At 39.2% G+C, this 21,800-nt stretch overlaps 1 protein-coding gene across 2 annotated transcripts in view; it reads left to right on the plus strand.

The window, feature by feature from the left end:
• Positions 1–21,800, plus strand: part of kat6a (K(lysine) acetyltransferase 6A) — a 215,572-nt gene that overhangs the window by 51,074 nt on the left and 142,698 nt on the right. The window contains exons 1-2 of one of the 2 annotated variants that reach the window (XM_051936185.1): positions 7,275–7,422; positions 11,123–12,149. In XM_051936185.1, coding sequence (XP_051792145.1) covers positions 11,544–12,149 — 606 coding nt within the window. In that variant the 5' untranslated portion in view covers positions 7,275–7,422; positions 11,123–11,543. Of the gene's footprint in view, positions 1–7,274; positions 7,423–11,122; positions 12,150–21,800 lie in introns of those variants that run through there. The other variant, XM_051936186.1, reaches the window with a different exon arrangement.

Genomic DNA, 21,800 nt, shown 5'->3' on the forward strand with positions numbered 1-21,800 from the left:
CCTCAGTAGAAATGTAATGAATCTACATATAAACAGACCTGGATTTACTACAGCTTGTAAATGTAGTCCACAGGGTATGTAAAACACACACCCACACATTTATACAGTGTATGTATATATAATGTAAAATCAATCAAAATGTGTCTGTTGATTGTTTTCAAAATACAATGTGGGATGGAGCACAACTTCAGAACTTCTTCTGGGAACTATGTTTTACTTACCTATTCCATGGAGAGTTTCCAATGTTGATTGCATTTCTAAGTTCCTATGTGCATGACTGTGTGTTAGCATTACCTTCATTAGACCAATGTCCCATTTGTTCTTCATTCTGTTTGATAATTTTCTTCTGCCTCATTCATTCATCAGTGCTTATGTATTTATTTTTTACAATGTTACAACTGTTCTGTTCTTATTACTAGATTTTTCCTTCACTCTTGCAGCTTTTGTTGGCAGCTGTCTTTTTTTTCATATTTCTGGCACTGTCACGGTTATATGTATAATTTTATGTGTGGTTCCTCATTTCGACCTCAGTTGTGTTGCACTCCTTCACTCTGGTATAAAACTCAGCATTCATATTCCTGTTCATTTTTTTTATCAATTGTATACTTTTCCCATTGCTTCTTCTTTTTCATTTGGCAAATATAACACAAATTGCTGAAGCACCTTGCATTGCCCGGGTATAAATAGATGGGAGAGGGGGAATTGTCTTTTGAAGTTAAACATTGCTAAACACAACAAATGATGATACAAAAAGAAGCACTCCTAGACAAAACCTGTAACCCTGTGAGACAATGAAATTGTTATCCAGATTAATTGAGAAGAAAATGCTGTATGTGCCTGTGTTCCATGAGTTTCTGCTTTGACCGGTACAAAACTCTGGTGTGCTGATGATGAAATATTTGACTCGGCCCCAGCACTTGATGGGATTTGTAGTCCCTGCACCCGCACCGTTTTTTTTTGTTCCCCAAGATGCCTGACTCCCTTTATATCCTCTCTTCCAGATACGACATATAACCTGTTTAAAGTCAGACCAGTGGCAAGGCACACGCAAAAGTTCTTGAAAATTGGTTCAGCTTTTTTTGTGTGATTTAGCAAACAAACAAGACATCCAAATGGCTTACAATTTTATTTAAATAGATGGTTAAGGGTCTATCAGGTAAACCCCAATGTTGCCAATTCAGTCCCGCTACTGACTGACTAACTCTCTGGTGCTGAGCAAGTCAAACTGGCAGAGCATACCATGTAGAAATATGGAAATTGATGCATTTTTTTACTTTTTCTCCTAACTGGTCTCAATCAATTATTTTAATCTTTTCTATAACCTTTTCCATCATACATGTATTTATTTCTTGAAATATACATTCCATTTCAAAGTTCCTAGCAGCATTGAATGTAGACATGAATTAGCTCCACAAAGAGTTCTTTCCAGAGTATATTTTGACACACAAATGCTTCCATATGCTGGATGTGGAAGGTATCCAGAGGAAGAAAAACTCTGTAGACATGGACAGAACATACAAACTCCACACACAGTAACAGGGACAGGATTCAAACCCAGGTGTCTTGAGCTGCGAGGCTGCAGTGCCAACAACTGTGCCACCTACATTTGTTTATTTTTAACCCCACCCATACAGTTATTACATTTGTACTGCATAACATATGTATTATAGACATTTCTTGTTTCCAGTTTTTCAGAATGTCCATCTGATCATTTTACCACATTTCACCCTGTGGTCCTTTATAGAATATATTTATATTTTTAACTTGGTAGCCCCAGCCCAAACCTCTGTTCATTTAATTCCCTTCATGCATTCGTTATATCTTCATTTTTCTTTGTTGTCTCAGTGCCTTATCCATGTAGATGTTGTCTGCCTTTGCTCAACATGTTGTGTTGTTTGTTGTGTCATTTCTACAAATTAGAACAACTGTTGAGGAAAACAGGCCATTCAGCCTAACAAAGCTACCCAATCCTATTTCCTGACTTTTTAAAAATATCATTAAGTTTTGAAACTCCCCAAAGTATGTGTCTCTAGTTCTCTGTAGAAAAACTTTCTAATGTTTGTGAAAAATTTACAGTATGGCAGATGGACCTGTGCATTTCAAGTTTTAGTGATTTGCTTTATGCTATAATTTGGATAAATACCTACTGTTGGCAATATAATTATTGATTTAATGAAAGTAACATATTCCATCATGTTCTACCTTTATGCCCCTATACCTAATTTATTAAAGTGACTACCCTATGCATTAACTGTGGTTTCTTCCATTATTTCAGCAGTTTGAGAGTTGGTAATGGAATGACTTTCTCACTGGTAAAATTTGAGGCAGTAGTGGGGATTTAATTGATAATCTTATACTTAGTTTGCTACACTGCCTTTCTATAATGTTTAAATTTAAATTGATATAGGAATCGGAAAAATCAATATGTATATAGTTCATAGTACAGTTGCATCTGATTGAAACTTATGAATTGACTGAAGCAGTATGCATCTTGATTCACTTCAAGTACCTTGTTTGTTTTGTTTAACTACTATCAGTTATTACCATGCCTTTTAAATGTTAATACTGTACATTGTTCAGTGCTATTGCATGTTTTTATTCTGAATGTGGTGTAGCACATTATGTTTTCTACATGTATTGCTCATTATCTTATTGTCCTTCATATTATAATCCTTTTTTTTTAAAAAAATTCTGTTTTAATTAATATCTTAGTCTTGCTACTAAGACAGTACATGTGAATAAGAATTACAGTGTACTTGGTACAACAGGTAAAAAAATGAAATGGATGGCAGGATATTGTTCTATCCAAAGCAAAGGTGAATATTTCAGTTTTGCCGTATTTGTATAGAAGTGTGAGGGCACTGATTGGCAAATTATCACACAGGGTTAGACAGTGTGTCGGTAGTGAGGGATTGGCAAATTATCACACAGGGTCAGACAGTGAGTCGGTAGTGAAGCTGAACAGACAGCCTTGGAGATTACTATCCTTGTAGTCCACTATCATGCGATGCTTTCCCAGACGTTATTTGTGTTTATTTAAGTGACATGTATATCAAAGTAATAATATTTTACAGTTTCTATAATTGAAGAACCGCCGGGTTAAGTGATTTCTTTAGAATTCACTGTGATGAACTTTTTGAGCAAGTCTGTAATGCCCCACCTGGTTTTGCAGGCAGTTGCAAGTTTTTATTATAATGCAATCTTGCGATTCAAGTGCATATTAACAAGATCATTACAAGGACATAGACTGGTCTGGCTGAAACATTTATGAATTCTCTTTTACTTAGATAAAGACTAATTTATTTGTCCAAGGGGGAACATGTAGCTTTTTACAGAAATTCAAGAAGTATAAGCAACAACAACATTCATCAAATACACAAATGAATTACAAAGAAAAAAAACTGACTTGGCTAAATATGAGAGAACAGTCACAGTGAGGCATTATATATGCTTATTATAGTAGGTTTAATGAAGCCCCAGTAGTGTTTCTTGACACACTTATGTTGAATAATTTATTGACTGGAAGTCCTCAATGTTAGTATGTCAAAGAGAGGATGTGCATTGTTGTTCATAGTGGCCATCAGTTTTGTCTTCATTCTCTCCTTCTCTAATACCTCCAGCATGTCAAGAGTGTGTTGCAAAAACTGAGCCTGCATGCCTTAATCAGGCAGACAGTGAAGCATAGTGGTTAAGACTTTGGACTTCAAACCCTGATGTTATGGGTTCAAATCCTGTTGCTGACACTGTGTGGCCATGAGCAAGTCATTTCTTCTCCCTGTGCTCCAACTGGTACACAAAAGAAACATAACCAATTGTATCTCAGATGTTGTAAGTTGCCTTGGATAGCATTAGCCAAGTAAAAATAATTATAAATAAATAAGCTTGATTATTCTTTGGGCCTTTTTTAATGTGATTTTACTAGCCCTTCAACTTTGCCCATCTCCTTTGTATTAACATACTCGAGATAAATGATGTATTGTAAGGAGATTGAATTTGAATCTCTTTAAGATTTAACTTGCACATTTAAATGTGATGTGCAATAGTTTCCATATTCTAAAGTAAGTGAGTAAGTAAGAAGTAAGAGAAAGTGAGAGAAAGTGAGAAGTAAAGAAAGTAGGTTTAGTTGCTCATTATGGAATATTCATGAAGTAGTTCATACATCCTTCTTTCTAACCCACTTATCCAGGGCAGGTCAACTGGTGCCTAACCCAGCAATCATTGGATTAGATGCAAGATAGCAACAATACCTGGACAAGTTGCCAATCTCTTAAAGTAGTCATAGGGGACAAACCTACAACAGTGCTACACTTCTGCTAATATAATAAATAATACTTTTTTGGTGCTTAAAGCACTTTGCAGAAATTCAAAATAAACATGGCATATGCAACATTGGATACCAATAATATCCACATAGTAAAGATAAATACAGGAAATGCTAAGCTTTGAATTACAATAACAGATAGTAAACCAGAATAAAAAAAACAAAATACTATGAGAAAAACCTTAACAAACTCAAATCATCCTGAGAACCTGGATAGAGAGTGTAAAATGAAAGATTTGGATCAGAATTTCAGGGTATGCTAAGTGCCTTACTGAACAAATGAGTTTTTTTTAATGAGAAGTCAAGAAAAATGACACCTTTTATTGGCTAACCAAAAAGATTACAATATGCAAGCTTTTGAGGCAACTCAGGCCCCTTCTTCAAGCAAGATGTTTTTTAAAACCTTAACAATTTTTGGCCTGTTTCCCACTTACCTTTTCTGTCAAAAGTTCTTGAGTGTGTTGTAGCTTCCAAACTCACCAACTACTTAACTTCTAATAATTTGATGGAACCCTTTCAGTCTGGTTTCAGAGCACAGCACAGCTGTGAAACTGCTGTGCTACGGGTAACCAATGATTTGCTTATGGCAGCAGACTCTGGACAAACCAGCATATTAATTCTGTTAGACCTCAGTGCAGCATTTGACACTGTCAGACATGACATTCTACTGTTAAGAATGGAGAACATGCTGGGTATCTCTGGCACTGCCCTCCAGTGGTTCAAGTGCTATCTGACTGATAGGCAAGAGTTTGTTGGTCTTGGCAACAGCAGGTCCAGCACAGTGCCAGTCATACAAGGAGTTCCACAGGGCTTTGTCCTCGGTCCTCTGCTTTTCTGTATTTATATGCTTCCCCTTGGCCATATTATTCGTAGCTTTTGTTCTTTATTTCGCCTTATACAATTTCTTGTATTAGGAATTTGTTAGTTTTCGCATACCCCTTGGGGTCAGAGCGCAGGGTCAGCCATTGTACAGCTCCCTTCGAGCAATTGTAGGTGAAGGGCCTTGCTCAAGGGCCCAGCAGAGTAGGTTCTCTTTTGGCAGTGACGGGGATTAGAACCGGCAACCTTCGGGATACCAGCGCAGATCCTTGGACTGGGTTATCATTTTTATTCAGATGATACTCAACTCTATTTCAATGTTAAAAGTGGAACTTCATCAGAGCTTTCTCAGCTCACAACTTGCCTTAATGGCATTAAAGCCTGGATGGAGCAGAACTAAAAATTAAATTGCAACAAAACTGAACTCCTGCAAATTGGGACTAAAGTGCAACTTAATACAATGAGCTCCTTCCCAGTTAGTCTTGGTGGTGATCTCATCAGACCTGCCTCTACTGCAAAGAATCTTGGTGTCATTTATGATTCCTCCCTTTCTTATTCCACCCACATAAATCACATTAAGAAACATTCTTACTTTCACCTCTGTAACATATCACGTTTGCTCCTTCCTTTTCCCCTTGGGATTAATAAAGTATCTATCTATCTTTATTAATGCTGAGAAACTTGTCCATGCTTTTATCACATCTCGCATCGATTATTGTAATTCCCTACTGGCAGGTGCCCCTTCTAATCTTATATCACAGCTCCAGCTTATTCAAAACTCGGCTGCTAGAGTCCTTACATGGACCAGCAGCAGCGAGCAGATAACACCCATCCTGCTTCGCCTTCACTGGCTCCCTGTGTCTTACAGAACTGAATATAAAATTCTACTAATAACCTAAAAAGCTTTAAACGACCTTGCACCAAACTACATCAGTGACCTTCTCCATCACTATGTGCCTGTCCGCCCACTAAGGTTGTTTGATTCTGGCAATCTTGTTGTACCCCACACTAATCTACACTGCATGGGTGACAGGGCTTTCAGCTGTATAGCGCCCAGACTCTGGAATGACCTACTGAAATTAATTAGATCAGCTGACTCCATGAATTCTTTTTAAAAAACAACTCAAAACTCATCTGTTCAGGAAGTCTTTTAGCTCTACTTGACTTTATCACCCTTCTTTCAGTTTACCTCTATGTCAAGTTGCTCATGTAACCTGTGTGTGTGGGCTAGACCATCAGTTATATTGTCTGTTAGGCTTTTTTCTCTGAATTTACAGTCTTACTCTTATTTATTTATCTGGTTCAGTACAATGCTATACACTGTATACCCTGCCGTTCTTTCTTAAACTCTGAAGTGCCTTGAACATGGGAAAGGTGCTATATAAATAAAATGTTTTATTATTATTATTATTATTATTATTAAAAGAATTAATTGAGTCTGGTGATCCCTTTAATTCAGGGAAGGAATTCTAAAGTCTGGGTGCAATGGAGCTGAAGGCCATGTCACACATACAGTTCAGGATAGTTTGGGGAACAACGATATTGCCAAATTCGGTGGACTTTAGTACATTGGGCCAGTGAACTTTAGCTACTAGGTCACACTTACTGTTTGTCTCCATTTCTTCATCATGGAAATATTTTTCACATACCTTTTATCCTTCTCCCCAGGTTAGGTGACCTTGCTCTATTATTATTATTATTAGTGCTATTATTATTATTATTTATAATCATTCCCCTGGTTGCTGAACAGATGTAATCTGGCTTCTCCTGCAGCTTTGTATAGCCGGCTTCCTAACCCTACTGGTATTTTATGGCCTGTCATACTCCTTCTTTCTTCTACATTCACTTTCACTTTCCCCAAAATGATTTCGACCTTTACTGTTCACCCTTCTTCCTGCACACCCCATTCCTTACGGTTTCCTTTTGCCTTGTATTTGTTCTTCTCCCGGTTTCTCTTCCGCTTCCCATTCCTCAGTCCATTCCCACCCTTGCTGGCCTGTCCTTGGCCCCTGCTCCGTCTCCTCTCATTCGTTGTGTTTTCCTGCCAGCTGATTTCTTCGCTTCTGTTTCCAGCTCTTCGTCCGTGATGTCGTCTCGCACTTTAGCGAAGTTCCCTTCTCTGCCTTTGCCCCTCCCCCTTCCACTCGGCTTCGCTCGCTGTTTCTGGAAGATGGCGGCGGCTCTCACAGCTCTGCTCCTCGTTTGTGCTTCGCGACCGTTCTCTTTCTTTCCACTGCCCGTTTGGCGCTGTCCCATTTCTGTTCACCACACCCGATAACCTGGTAAGTCCAATCGGGGTCGGGGCGAGTTTCGCTGCCTCTACAGGGTTTGGTACCCTTTGCGAGTCCAAGTATCAAGAGATAGGGAAGACGGCGGCCTAACAGCTTCCCGCGGCCTGTCCACTGTTCAGTCGGGGCTGTACTGCCTGGGGGGTGCACTCTGGATAAGAAGTAAGGGAGGGCTGGCGGGCGGGGAGGGCACCGCTTTGCATTAGCCATCTGTGCACTCGGGTTGGCCGAATGTTGGCACCTGCTTTACAGTTGTGAAAGACAAGAGTGTTTGGGATAGGCCGCACCTCCTCGGGCTGGCAGTACAGCTTAGGCGAGTGTGTGGTATGTGCAGTGTTGTGTTTTCGATTTGTAAATCAGTCAGAGCTGACCTCCGTATTTAGGATGCAACTCTTAGGTAGACAGTACATGTTCACGCATGCGATCTCTGGTGCTATATCGGCTGTGTTGGTTGCTACGTAACTAAGTGTCGCGCGGGGCTGGACGTTTACATTGAACCGCCGTTACAGGGCAGGCTGCTGTAAATCCAGCTGTGGACATGCTGGGACACTAAGTGCTTGCCCATTTCGTGGGGAGGTCACTGTGGGAATGGTTTATTCCACCTTCCTCAGAAAGAAACCAAAATTTCTGACAGTGGTCAAGTTTATAACAGTTGTGTGTTTTTTCGCTACTCTTTTTTTTGACGTGGTGTTAAAAGAAAAGCTTTTTCAAGACTGTCATTTTATTTTACTGGCTCTGTAATAAGTGTGCAGTTTACAAGCTCGGTGTATGGAAATCCCTGCAACAGACACCCTATAATGATTGATGTTGTGGCATTTCAAGCATATTGTTTTACCTTATTCTGTGGTGTAACTTTCAGGAAAAGAATATTCTGGGCAAACAAACTGTATGGGAGGGCAATTCTGCTCTTTACTATATTGATGTATATATTTGTTTTTTGTGCAGTATAGTTCTGCATGTTGTGATGATGTCATGTATTGTGTAATTGTATTTACTTTGTTGTTGTGAATAGATATAACTCCAAAAGAAATTCAAATCCAATTTTTTTATTATCTCGTTTACTTATAAGTAGAACTGTTTTGTCCCCAGTGAGATATTTGGCATTTTCAGAAGCTCATTAAATAAATAACTAAATAAGCACACATACCTTGGTTTGAACACATGCCTGAATGACTAAAAATAAAACTAAAAAGAAAGAAAATGTCTGACTTGAGAGTTGCACACACAGTGAGACATTATGCAGGTATATTGCCATTGGTATAAAGCAACCCCAATAGCACTTCTTTTGACGTGCTTCTGCTAAATAATTTATTGTCTGAAAGTCCTCTTTGTTAGTATGTCAGAGAGAGAATGTGCAGCATTGTTCATAAGTGCACTCGGTTTTGCTTTCATTCACCCTAGCAAGTCGAGAGTGAGCACCGTAACTGAGCCTCCCTGCCTTAATCAGGTTGCTGATTTTGTGGTTTCTCTTGAAGTGACATTACGCGCCCAGCACACCCAAGACTTGAACATTGCAGTGGCAATCACAGAGATATATATTATGTGATGGAGGATATCACTACTCACACTGAAAGAAAGCAGTCTTTTGTTTAAAAAGGTCTGTTCTGCCCTTTCTTATGTAGTTCCTTTGTATTACAAGTCTAGTCCAGCCTGTCGACCTCCAAGTACTTGTAGCAGAGCACCATCTCTACATCCACTCCATGAATAGTGGACATGGAGGCTCCTTTTTCTTCGGCGAAAGTCAATAACCAGTTCCTTGGTTTTGCTGATGTTAAGTAGCAGAGAGTACGTTTTGCACCAAGAAACAAAGTTTTCAGCCTGACTCCTCTGTCTCATCCCCTTTAACAACAATACATCACATGTACAGAATCATATGAGAATTTCTACAAGTGACATGGCCTAGTGTTGTATTTATAGTCTTGAGCTTACATAGTAAAGAGAAAAGGAGACAGGACTGTTCTTTGTAGTGCTCCAGTGTTGCTCACAACCATATCAGAGATACTGTATGCTGTGTAGTGAAATGCTTAGCTACTGAACTCCAAGATTGTGTGTTAGAATGTAAAGAGACAACAAATATTAAGTACTCAACTCAATAAATATCACTTAGAAAAAATAGAACATCAAAAACATTTTGACAAGAACAGGGCATTTAGCCCATTAAAGCTAACCAGTCCTATACACTTAATTCCTCCAAAATATCAAGTGAAGTTTTGAAAGTCCCTGAAGTCCTACTGTCTGCCACCAACTTAGTAATTTATTCCATGTGTCTGTGGTTCTCTGTGTTGTGGGACAATATAACATTTGTGTTAAATTTACCCTTAAGTTTCTAAATGTGTTCTTGTCGAACTTATTTAAAAGTAACAGTCTTGATCCAGTGTATTAATTCCTTTCATAATTTTAAACAATTCAGTCATGTCACCTTTTAATCTCCTTTTGATTAAACAGAGAAGGTTCAGCTCCATCAGTACAATCGATAGTTACAATGACAGTATTATTAATATTATAAAAGTATATAATAAATATAGGAGCATTAGCAATTGGGTATCATGTAGCTGTAGGCATTTTCTTTGTTTAGGATGCAGATGGACTGTGGAAGAAACTCTTTTTCCGTCTCTTTGAAATGGTTTTCGGGCAGCGGTAATGTTTCCTTTAAAGCAGCACACAGAAAAGCCGTTGTTGGGATGGCTAGAATCTCTGATCATTTCTTTGCCCTCGTCTGACATCACTTAATATAGATGTCCTGGAAGTTAGAGAGCACATACACAGTGATGTGTTCAGCTGACCACAGCACACTCTGCAGAGCCTTGCGGTCCTGCTGCATGCTGAATCCAAACTAGGCGATAGAACTTCCCGTCAGGATATTTTTTGGGAGGGTAGCCTAAAATTCTGGAGGAGTCTGAAGTAGTAAAGACATTGTTGTGCCTTCATCAAGTTCCTAGCAAGTGTATTGTCTGGCAATAAAGTTTTAAGTTAAAGTTAATGAATTGTACTTTCCAGGAGGCAACTCTTCCTCTCCATTTGACCTTGTTTAATTCACATACAGTATATTTAATTTTTAAAATCTCTGTCCCGTTAAACAGAAATTCATTTAAAACTCGGGTAGATTTTCAGTATTACATTTATTATTTTAGGTGGTATGATGCACCTGCTCACTTTCCTTTCCTGCTGTGCATATTTTAGGCTTAGTTCCTTTTTTACCATGGTCGTGAAATAATTTACATTGAACTGATTGATGAACACACATGGTGATTTTTAATTGTGCATTTTTAATATGTGTTTGACATTGACCATGATTAGGATTTTAAGGAGTTTCTAGAGGTATATTGCTACAAGGCAAGATACTGTTTTGTATTATGTAAACCGCCTTCTTAATCTGTGGGGTTTAATTTAGGTTAAATGGCATATATTTACGATCTGGTTCAAGTATGTAGTTTTCTGTAATATTCTGCATTGCTGAAAAGGTATTTTTAATGTATTTCATGAACCCCAATGCAGATCATTTCCCATTAGGGCATCAGTCCTTATTCTGTAATCCCTGTCTTGGTATTGTAGTTTGCAGAGTAAAAAAGGGTTTTTCACTGTACAGCCCTATAACTGTTCTAGAAAGGTGAATATTGGAAATTATCTTAACTAATTACAAGAAGTCTATTGCTTCATCATGTCTAATGTGATATTTTGTTTTTTTCCATTTTAGGTTACCTCCAGCCACATTTTGATGTGCAGATGTCTGCTCACTATGAAATTGTCAGCAACCCAAAAGAGGAACATGTAGTACTGTTGGATACTGAAGAGTGTTTGCTGCCAGATCAACTGTTCTCTATCACTAGTGGATTTAAAAATTTCTGAACACTTGATCTTGTTGATTGGAGATTGCTTTGGAATTTTCTTTCTGGCTATTTTTGTTGGGTGTGAGACACTGTAAGTGGCTTGTTGTAAGGGGAAAGGGAGGCAGGTAGGTAGGTGGTGAAGGTTGTGGAGAGGTCCCCTTGAACGCCTATGCTATGGTGAACGGTTTCCCAACCTACCTGCTTTCACGTTGTGTGGAACTTACTGGACAGCACCAGGATAAAGGATAACGGGATATGAATGGATTATTTTGTTCCTGAGGTTCAGCCATGGTAAAGCTTGCAAACCCACTGTACACAGAGTGGATCCTGGAGGCCATTAAGAAGGTAAAGAAGCAGAAGCAGCGCCCTTCTGAGGAGCGCATCTGCAATGCGGTGTCCATGTCACATGGTCTTGACCGCAAGACCGTCCTGGAGCAGCTGGAACTGAGTGTTAAGGACGGTACCATTCTTAAGGTCTCCAATAAAGGCCTCAACTCCTATAAAGACCCCGACAATCCCGGCCGACTTGGTTTTTCTAAACCACGTAACCATCATGGCCGCCCGTTGGAGGCCATACACAACCTGGACTGGAATAAATTAATCAAGTGTGCTTTGGAGAGTTTAGATGAATCTGGGGGCTCATCTCTTAAGAGCATTGAGCGCTTTCTGAAAAGTCAGAAAGATGTCGTATCCTCCATGTGTGGGTCTGTTGCATCTTCTGTTTCAGTTTTTCATCAGCAACTTCGTTTAGCAGTTAAGCGTGCTGTTGGACATGGACGTTTAGTCAAGAATGGGCCGTTGTACCAGCTGAGCGGAAGAGCCCAATCTGAAATGCACTGCGAATCATTGGCATGCTTACCACCAGTTCGACTGTTGCCTCATGAGCGAGATAAGGTAGGTGCTCTGAGCTAAAGATCATTTTGAGTAATTTGCATCTGTGGTATAACCAAAAAAGCACATTCCATTTAAGTTGAATTATAGAAGGTGAATCTTCAATGTCTCATTTAGGCAATATAAAAAGAGAATTGTATCCATAAAATTTTCATTGAATGTTTTAACATTTTACAAGCTATGTAGTGCAGACTTGTTTTTGTAGACTCAAATACTGTATCTCACTTGTACTCTTTGAAATTCTGAACAGCTGAAATGATGGTAATGACCTAAAAGCCTGTGGCATAACAGCAAGACTGCACAAAACTTTATTGTAAGAGCTGTTTAGTTATCACATTGCACTTGGTAAAAGGAAGAGTGAAAAATTGAAATTAAAATGGTTCCCATGCCAAAGTGTCTTTTCACATTCTTTTTTTCCCCCAGCATGGATTAATGTGCATAAAGTGAAACATTGCATTGTAAACAAAACATACATTAAAAAAATTGCTGTGTGAATTTTGCGGTAGTATTCAATTTGCCCTCATTTCATTTAGTTCTATGGAGACTTCTTACTGCGTGTAGAAAACTGAGAAATAGAATTTATGGGATTCCACTTCTTGAGACACTTCTAATGAAGCATTTGTCTTTTCAACATGCAGCCTTGAAGTCAGTTGTTTTTAAAGTTTTCCTTGGGAACTGCATCATGCTGTTATCATGGGAGCAGTTGAGTATTTGCTGGAAGCAAGATATACACCTTTCTCTCATAATGCAGTCGCCACCATACTTGTACACAAGTATATGTTGTAGGTCAATAAGGGAAAAAGTTCCTGGGATTTCAGTTCATAATATAATTTAAGCATTTCATTGTGATGTTTGAGTTGGAGCCCCCCCACGTTTTAAATGAATGTGAACTAGCATGTTACAAAATATTGAAGTAACAGCAGTGTAAAATTAAAAAGTTATTGTTGGTCAGTCGAACACATTGAGTGAACTTTTAAGGATATATGTACTTTTTCTACTTTAGTTTAATCTATAATGTAAAAGCAAAATGAAGTTTACTTGAGAGGGACACAATTTAATGTTGTCTGCCATCCCTAAAACACAACCCTGAACTTCATTAACTTGTTAGAAAACAAATGGGTGGGTAGCGATAGCACTGTCCATTTATATTCAGGGGTAAATATTAAAATTGTTGCCACATATAGTGCTTTTGTTAGTCACATTTGTAATACTTTTAACATGTTGACTGCCAACTACAAGTTGGCGATAATTTTCTGTTCCTTATGCCAACTACGAGATTCAAATTTAGACAAAATACATTTTGTGAGTTTTGCTCATTAACAAACTGCATTTAATCAGTGTATTAAAGTAATACCCTGATTTTACACTATCGTCAGGAACAAATTTACATATCAACCATGTGGTATTCAATGTGTTAATTCATCTGTGAGACAGTGGCTTAAAGTTCTGTCTCTGTGGGCTAAGCCATAAAAAGGTGATGGGTTTGAGCCTTTCTCTTCTGGTATATTTATCTGTTAATTGAAAACAAGTAGGCAATTAATGTAACAGAAAAATACTCTAATAAGTCCTTTCTTGAAGTCTAATTGTAAATAAATAAATCTGACACACAGATTATTTTTTCTCTGTATAAGAGTGCATTTTCTCATGTGAGAATATGCCATATAAGTAATGACTTTGACAGTTCTATACATTCCTTGGTTGTGAGTTCATGATAAGATGCCGTCTTGACAAATTTCTACCCATCATTGTTGTATTTAATGAACATCATAACATTCCTAGACGGGAGATGAATGTGGTGTTAATTTGATTTGATCTTAGGTTTGAGGTTTTCACTTGCTAATTTCTGAATACTTGTTCAACCAATGTAGTCCATCTTTTGCTTAAGACATTTCTTAGTCTGGTTTTGATTGTAAGCAAGCAGCTTTGTCAGGTGTGTTGTGATGACTCAGAAGCACAAGGAGCAGAAAGTCTAAGAAGTGAAATGTGCAGATTAAAAGCGTGAAGGCAGTATCAAGCTCTCTGTGTAAAATATGAGTGATGGCAGCAAAGAGGTGTGTACAGATAATGTATGCAAATACAGAGTGAAATGAGAGCGATGATTGGCAACAACAGTGGTCTATCAGTAAAGCTATTGGAATGTGAATAGATTCCTGAGGTATATCAGTGCCAGTGGAAATTCTTAATGTAAGATTTTGTAAAACTGAAAAATTATTGGGGTGCAGCATGAAGATAGGAGGATTTTTGAAAGGATTGTATATAAGGTCACTTAACTTGGTCACTTGACACATGGTGCTGGATAAGAAGTGAAGCAGTAATAAAATATTTAATCAATGCAGATGATTTACCTTGTTCTAAGTAACTTTTTTTTTTTTTTTTAATAATAACATTTTTACAGTGAGCTCTACCATTGAACATACATTTCTCTAAATGGGTTTGCAAATAGTTCAATTTACTCCTGGTTCTATTTAACAATTCAGTTAAATGAGTAAAAACATCCAAAAAAAAAATCAAATTATTACTAAAAAAATGTAGGCACTATTTGTATTTCTGCGGTGGGTTGGCACCCTGCCCGGGATTGGTTCCCTGCCTTGTGCCCTGTGTTGGCTGGGATTGGCTCCGGCAGACCCCCGTGACCCTGTGTTCGGATTCAGTGGGTTGGAAAATGGATGGATGGACTATTTGTATTTTATTCAGGTGATGGAATAGTCGTGGGTGATGGAATAAAGGTGTGCATATAGGCTATACAGTGGTGTTTCTCATTAGAAATAATGGAAAGTGAATTAATCCGTTCCCAGACACTAAACAGTACCCATTTCGATAAGCTTAAACAGAAAATACACTTAATTTAAGGTAAAAATAACACAAATGCCCTAAATAATTCTTTACATTTATATAGCGCTTTTCTCACTACTCAAAGCGCTCTCCATACAGGGAGGACCCGGAAAGCGAACCCACAGTCTCCTTACTGGAAAGCAGCAGCACTACCACTGCACCACCAGCCCTAAATAATAATATATATAAAATGTAAAAACAATAAATAAAATACTTAAACACAACAGCTCTGTGCTCTTCCTTTTGGTACTTTGTCTTATTGTGTATGTGTTGCTGTTTGTCATAATGACATTCAGCTGGGCGAATAATGTCTACTGCTGGCATGATCCCCTAAAAATAGGGCTTGGCAGTAAGCATACTGTTTCAGCAAAGTTTCTCCACTTCCACGACATCCCGGCTGACATAGCCAGGCATCCGGGCTCCCCATGGATTAACATCCCTACAGGTAGGAGACTGAGGCGGAGCAGGGACAGGAGGCAGAAGCAGGCCTGCGGGGCTGGCATCCCAGTGAGCCTACAGTGGCGGCTACTAAAGCTGCCTATTCCTAGTAGTTTTTCCTCTCCAACACAAGATCCCTTAAAAATAAAATGGACAAATGGAAGCTACAGGTTGCAGAGAATAATATTGTTAAGGACAGTTGCATTCTGTTAATCACAGAGACCTGGCTTCATTCACTCATTCTGGATACAGCTATCGAGTTATGCCTGTATGTCAACAACAGCTGGTGTACTCACGTTATGACTGTACACAACAGATAACGTTTACACTTGCTGCCTAAGCTCCATCTGTTGCTACATTTTTTTCATGGCGAGCATCGTTCGAACTCCGGATCATATTTCTCTCGAATTTAGCGTTCAAACTCTGGAATGTTCGAAGTTGGAATCGTTCAAAGTACGAGGCACCACTGTATAAATTTTTTTTTTTTTTTTTTTTTTTTTAAGTGCTTCCTTCCTTAACATTTCCAAATTTTTAAAGGGCAGACAACTACATTGAGTGCTGAAAGACCTTAGATAGAATCGAATGGTGTTGATTATTTAATGTATTATGCAAGTTTGTGTTTGTACACTGTATATGTGCATGGGTGAAACTGTTATTCTTCAGAACAAGAGCTCCAATTATCATTACATATATTATAAATTCTGGTTGGTTCTATGATCTTCTGAAATGAAATAACATGAGTGACACCTCATTTGAATTTTATCTTCTGTTGTACCTATTTGTACAGCTGAAATGTTTTATATTGCTGACCATTACTTAATGCCTTTATATGTACTACATGTGTTGGAGTTCTCCAAGTCACATTGCTCAAGGTTAATTTTTAAAAAATATATTTTCCCTTGAATAGCCTTGCACATTTGCTTAAATTTGATCAGTATTCTTCAGTTTTCTTGTATTAAAGATATTCACATTAAATTTTAACAGTCGAATGGAAAGCTTTCTAACATGTTTTTATATATTGGTTATGTTGTCATCTTACATTTGGAGGGGAAATTAGCCATACATCTGAATGTCCTCCCAAAAAATCTTTTTTTCAGTGGGGTTCAGTATATGTTTAGTATATTTAAAATTGTTTAGAAAAAAATTATGAGCATTTGTAACTTTAATGCACGATGATGAATGAGAATGGTGATGTCTAACTTTCAGTACTAATGTTAGGTTACAACTGTATTGCAAAATGATGTCAGAAGGAAGTTAAATTGCACTGGCTTGGTTAGCAACAGAGAAGAAATCCACCCCTAAAGTGTATAATGTTTAATATATTAAATATGCTTTATATGGGTGACTTTAGAGATTTGTATAGTGACAAAATAATTGAAATGTTTCCTTTAACTTAGATAGATAGATACTTTATTAATCCCCAAGGGGAAATTCACATACTCTAGCAGCAGCATACTGATAAAAACAACATTAATTAAAGAGTGATAAAAACACGGTGCAAGTTAAAAAGTGTAAGGTGGAGAGTGCGAGGCAGGTATAATAATCAGTAATCTTGTATAATGTTACCGTTCAACCCGTTGTAATTGAAGAGTTGCATAGTGTGGGGGAGGAACAATCTCCTCAAACTGTCAGTGGAGCAGGACAGTGACAGCAGTCTGTCGCTTAAGCTACTCCTCTGTCTGGTGATGATACTGTTCAGTGGATGCAGTGGATTCGCTCTGCCATGGATGTCAAACTGTCCAGCTCCTTGCCTACAATAGAGCCTGCCTTCCTCACCAGTTTGTCTAGGTGTAAGTTGTCCCTCTTCTTTATGCTGCCTCCCCAGCACACCACCGCATAGAAGAGGGCGCTCACCACAACTGTCTGATAGAACACCTGCAGCATCTTATTGCAGATGTTGAAAGACACCAGCCTTCTAAGGAAGTATAGTTGGCTCTGTCCTCTCTTGCACAGAGCATCAGTATTGGCAGTCCAGTCCAGTTTATCATCCAGCTGCACACCCAGGTATTTATAGGTCTGTACCCTCTGCACACAGTCACCTCTGATAATCACGGGGTCCGTGAGGGGCCTGGGCCTCCTAAAATCTACCTACAGCTCTTTGGTTTTGCTGGTTTTCAGTTGTAGGTGGTTTGAGTCGCACCATTTAACAAAGTCCTTGATTAGATTCCTATACTCCTCCTCCTGCCCACTCCTGATACAGCCCACGATAGCAGTGTTGTCAGCGAACTTTTGCATGTGGCAGGACTCCGAGTTGTATTGGAAGTCAGATGTATGTAGACTGAACAGGACCAGAGAAAGCACAGTCCCCTGTGGTGCTCCTGTGCTGCTGACCACAATGTCAGACCTGCAGTTCCCAAGATGCACATACTGAGGTCTGTCTGTAAGATAGTCCACAATCCATGCCACCAGGTATGAATCTACTCCCATCTCTGTCAGCTTGTCCCTAAGGAGCAGAGGTTGGATGGTGTTGCAGGTGCTAGAGAAGTCCAGAAACATACAGTGCATCCGTAAAGTATTCACAGCGCATCACTTTTTCCACATTTTGTTATGTTACAGCCTTATTCCAAAATGGATTAAATTCATTTTTTTCCTTAGAATTCTACACACAACACCCCATAATGACAACATGAAAAAAGTTTAGTTGAGGTTTTTGCAAATTTATTAAAAATTAAAAAACTGAGAAATCACATGTACATAAGTATTCACAGCCTTTGCTCAATACTTTGTTGCTGCACCTTTGCAGCAATTACAGCCTCAAGTCTTTTTGAATATGATGCCACAAGCTTGGCACACCTATCCTTGGCCAGTTTCGCCCATTCCTCTTTGCAGCACCTCTCAAGCTCCATCAGGTTGGATGGGAAGCGTCGGTGCACAGCCATTTTAAGATCTCTCCAGAGATGTTCAATCGGATTCAAGTCTGGGCTCTGGCTGGGCCACTCAAGAACATTCACAGAGTTGTCCTGGAGCCACTCCTTTGATATCTTGGCTGTGTGGTTAGGGTTGTTGCCCTGCTGAAAGATGAACCGTCACCCCAGTCTGAGGTCAAGAGCGCTCTGGAGCAGGTTTTTCTGCCTCTGTCCAAGTGGGAGATGGATCGGTGTAGCATGTAGATGATGGCATCCTCTGCTCCCACCTTCTCCTGGTCTTCATCACATGTGACGTCAGGGCGACAGGCCTGAAGTCATTCAGCTCACTAGGATGTGATAACTTTGGGACTGGGGTGAAGCAAGATGTTTTCCAAAGCCTCAGGACTCTCCCCTGCCCCAGGCTCAGGTTGAAGATGCGCTGTAGAGGACTCCTTAACTTATGCAATTTAGAGGGTTTGCTACAAGAAACACTGCCAACTTTATCTTTTCCTCCGCTATACCAGTCCTTTGAAACAATAGATTATCTTAGGTATTGGTGGGAACAAGACATTTCAATAAAAGTTTCATATAATGCATAGAAGTTAGCCCTAAGTGAAGTGCACTGTTTCTCATAACATATTCACTCCCTTCCTTGTAAACTTTAACAATCCAAAATGCACTGGTGTTGAGGACTTCATTGTGATTTATGTCATTAGACCCATGTTGTGATTTGGAGTTTCAAACATGATAGACTATCTGTGGGAGGTCTTCGGGACCAAAAACAACCTGAAGACTTCCTAGCATTTTTATTCTATTGGTGAACTTTTAGAGGCATCATCTAATTCTTGAGAATTACCCAGGGCAAGACAGGTTGTATTTTGTCCGAGACGGACTTGTAGTTAAGTGCAGCTGTGACACAAATTGAGTGTGACAGGCTGGAACCTGTCTCAGGTAAACGTTTGGTAGCTCGTTATGTGAACTTACAACATGCATGTACCACAAGGCTGAGTTTGTCTGCTTGGGTTGAATGAGAAATGAGGTGCATGCAAGCGCCAAAAATGTTTTAAAGTGCATGCATCATCTCACCAAGTCCAAGTCACACTTGTAGAAGCCTTTTCATCTTCCATAGAATTAACACCCACTCCCTTGGCTGTGGTTGAGTGTGAGCAGAGCGGACTGCTTCATATAAACACACACACACACACACACACACACACACACACACGTCTTTCGTAGCATTTGCCATCTAGTGGCTGTGGTTGAGCAGCCTCCATAAATCTCCACAAAAGACAGGCCAGAACCTTCACACGCCAACCCAGAAAAAGCTCATTGCAGACTTTCTTGCCCCGGAAATCTACCTGCAGAATATAGCCAAAGAAGACCCCAAAATAGGCAGCTGGAATTGAAATTTTAAAAGACTGTAAGATATAGACTAAGATGTACAAAAAAGTCTTACAAGGGGAACAAAAACGTGACAACTGTGACATATAATGACAATACCAAACTGTAATCTTAATAAATTGGGATTTTTTTCTTTTATACAGAAATAGGAGAAATAACCAAAAATGCTCAAAAAATAAGTCTAAAAATGCAATCCAAAGTCAGCAAGTACCAATATGTAATTCTATAGCAAAAAGCCAAAGACGGAGACAAAATAATGAGAAAAGTCAGAAAATACCCACATTAAACAATACATATGATAAACTCCTTCACATTAGAATGCACTGTTGCTCACTATGTTCCTCTTGGCTATGTATCAAGACAGAGGGAGGAGCCACCAGCAGGGTGGTCAGTACACCCTCACATCCTCACAGGTGGCGCAGTGGTAGTGCTGCTGCTTTGCACTAAGGAGACTGTGGAAGACTGTGGGTTCGCTTCCCGGTTCCTCCCTGTGTGGATAGCGCTTTGAGTACTGAGAAAAGCGCTATATAAATTTAATCAATTATTATTACACATTTATCACATTGTATGTAAAACCAACCGAAATAACAAATTCATGAGAAATAATAACTCCAAATAAACAAAACAAAAAAAAGCATAAAATACACACTTCTTCAACCTTATACATAACAACTACTACTACTTAATTGACTCATGTTTCCAGACCGTTCTTGCTGAGAATTTGTTTGCATGAAATCTTTGCCTTTTAACAATTATCCCTAATATGCTATAGCAGTTTGAGGTTATACTTATGACTTTAACATTGCAGCTTTTTATTTACTGCAGTGGCTTTAATATAGCCTATTTCTTTACATTTTCGAAGCAGTGAATTTATATTCTCTTGCCTTTTGTAATTTGCTAGACAAGCAAGTTGGCTAATGATGTAGCTGCAATTGTTGGTTTAACCTAAATCTTTCTCGTCTTTAAAATGTCTTCCTTAAATTTAATTAAATGTTGTTTATATTTTAATATAATTTAAAAGTTAGCATTTAGGATACATTTCAGGTTTTGTTTAGAAGTGCATCTGTAAAAGAAAATTAAACCGTTGAAAGCATAGGTTGTTTTTAGATAGCTAGATAGATAGAAACTTTATTAATCCCAATGGGAAATTCACATTCTTCAGCAGCAGCATACTGATACAATAAATAATATTAAATTAAAGAATGATAATAATGCAGGTGAAAAACAGACAATAACTATGTATAATGTTAAATGTTAACGTTTACCCCCCCGGGTGGAATTAAAGAGTCGCATAGTTTGGGGGAGGAACGATCTCCTCAATCTGTCAGTGGAGCAGGACAGTGACAGCAGTCTGTCGCTGAAGCTGCTCTTCTGTCTGGAGATGATACTATTAAGTGGATGCAGTGGATTCTCCATAATTGATAGGGGCCTGCTGAGCGCCCTTCGCTCTGCCACAGATGTTAAACTGTCCAGCTCCATGCCAACAATAGAGCTTGTCTTCCTCACCAGTTTGTCCAGGCGTGAGGCGTCTTTCCTCTTAATGCTGCCTCCCCAGCACACCACTGCGTAGAAGAGGGCGCTTGCCACAACTGTCTGATAGAACATCTGCAGCATCTTATTGCAGATGTTGAAGGATGCCAGCCTTCTAAGGAAGTATAACCGGCTCTGTCCTTTCTTGTACAGCGCATCAGTATTGGCAGTCCAGTCTAATTTATCATCCAGCTGCACTCCCAGATATTTATAGGTCTGCCCCATCTGCACACAGTCACCTTTGATGATCACTGGGTCTATGAGGAGTCTGGGCCTCCTAAAATCCACCACCAGCTCCTTGGTTTTGCTGGTGTTCAGGTGTAGGTGGTTTGAGTCGCACCATTTAACAAAGTCATTGATTAGGTCCCTATACTCCTCCTCCAGCCCATTCCTGATGCAGCCCACGATAGCAGTGTCATCAGCGAACTTTTGCACATGGCAGGACTCCGAGTTGTATTGGAAGTCCGATGTATATAGGCTGAACAGGACCGGAGAAAGTACAGTCCCCTGTGGCGCTCCTGTGTTGCTGACCACAATGTCAGACGTGCAGTTCCCAAGACGCACATACTGAGGTCTGTCTTTAAGATAGTCCACGACCCATGCCACT

This window comes from Erpetoichthys calabaricus, chromosome 1 (assembly GCF_900747795.2).
Source record: "Erpetoichthys calabaricus chromosome 1, fErpCal1.3, whole genome shotgun sequence".
NCBI lineage: Eukaryota > Metazoa > Chordata > Cladistia > Polypteriformes > Polypteridae > Erpetoichthys > Erpetoichthys calabaricus.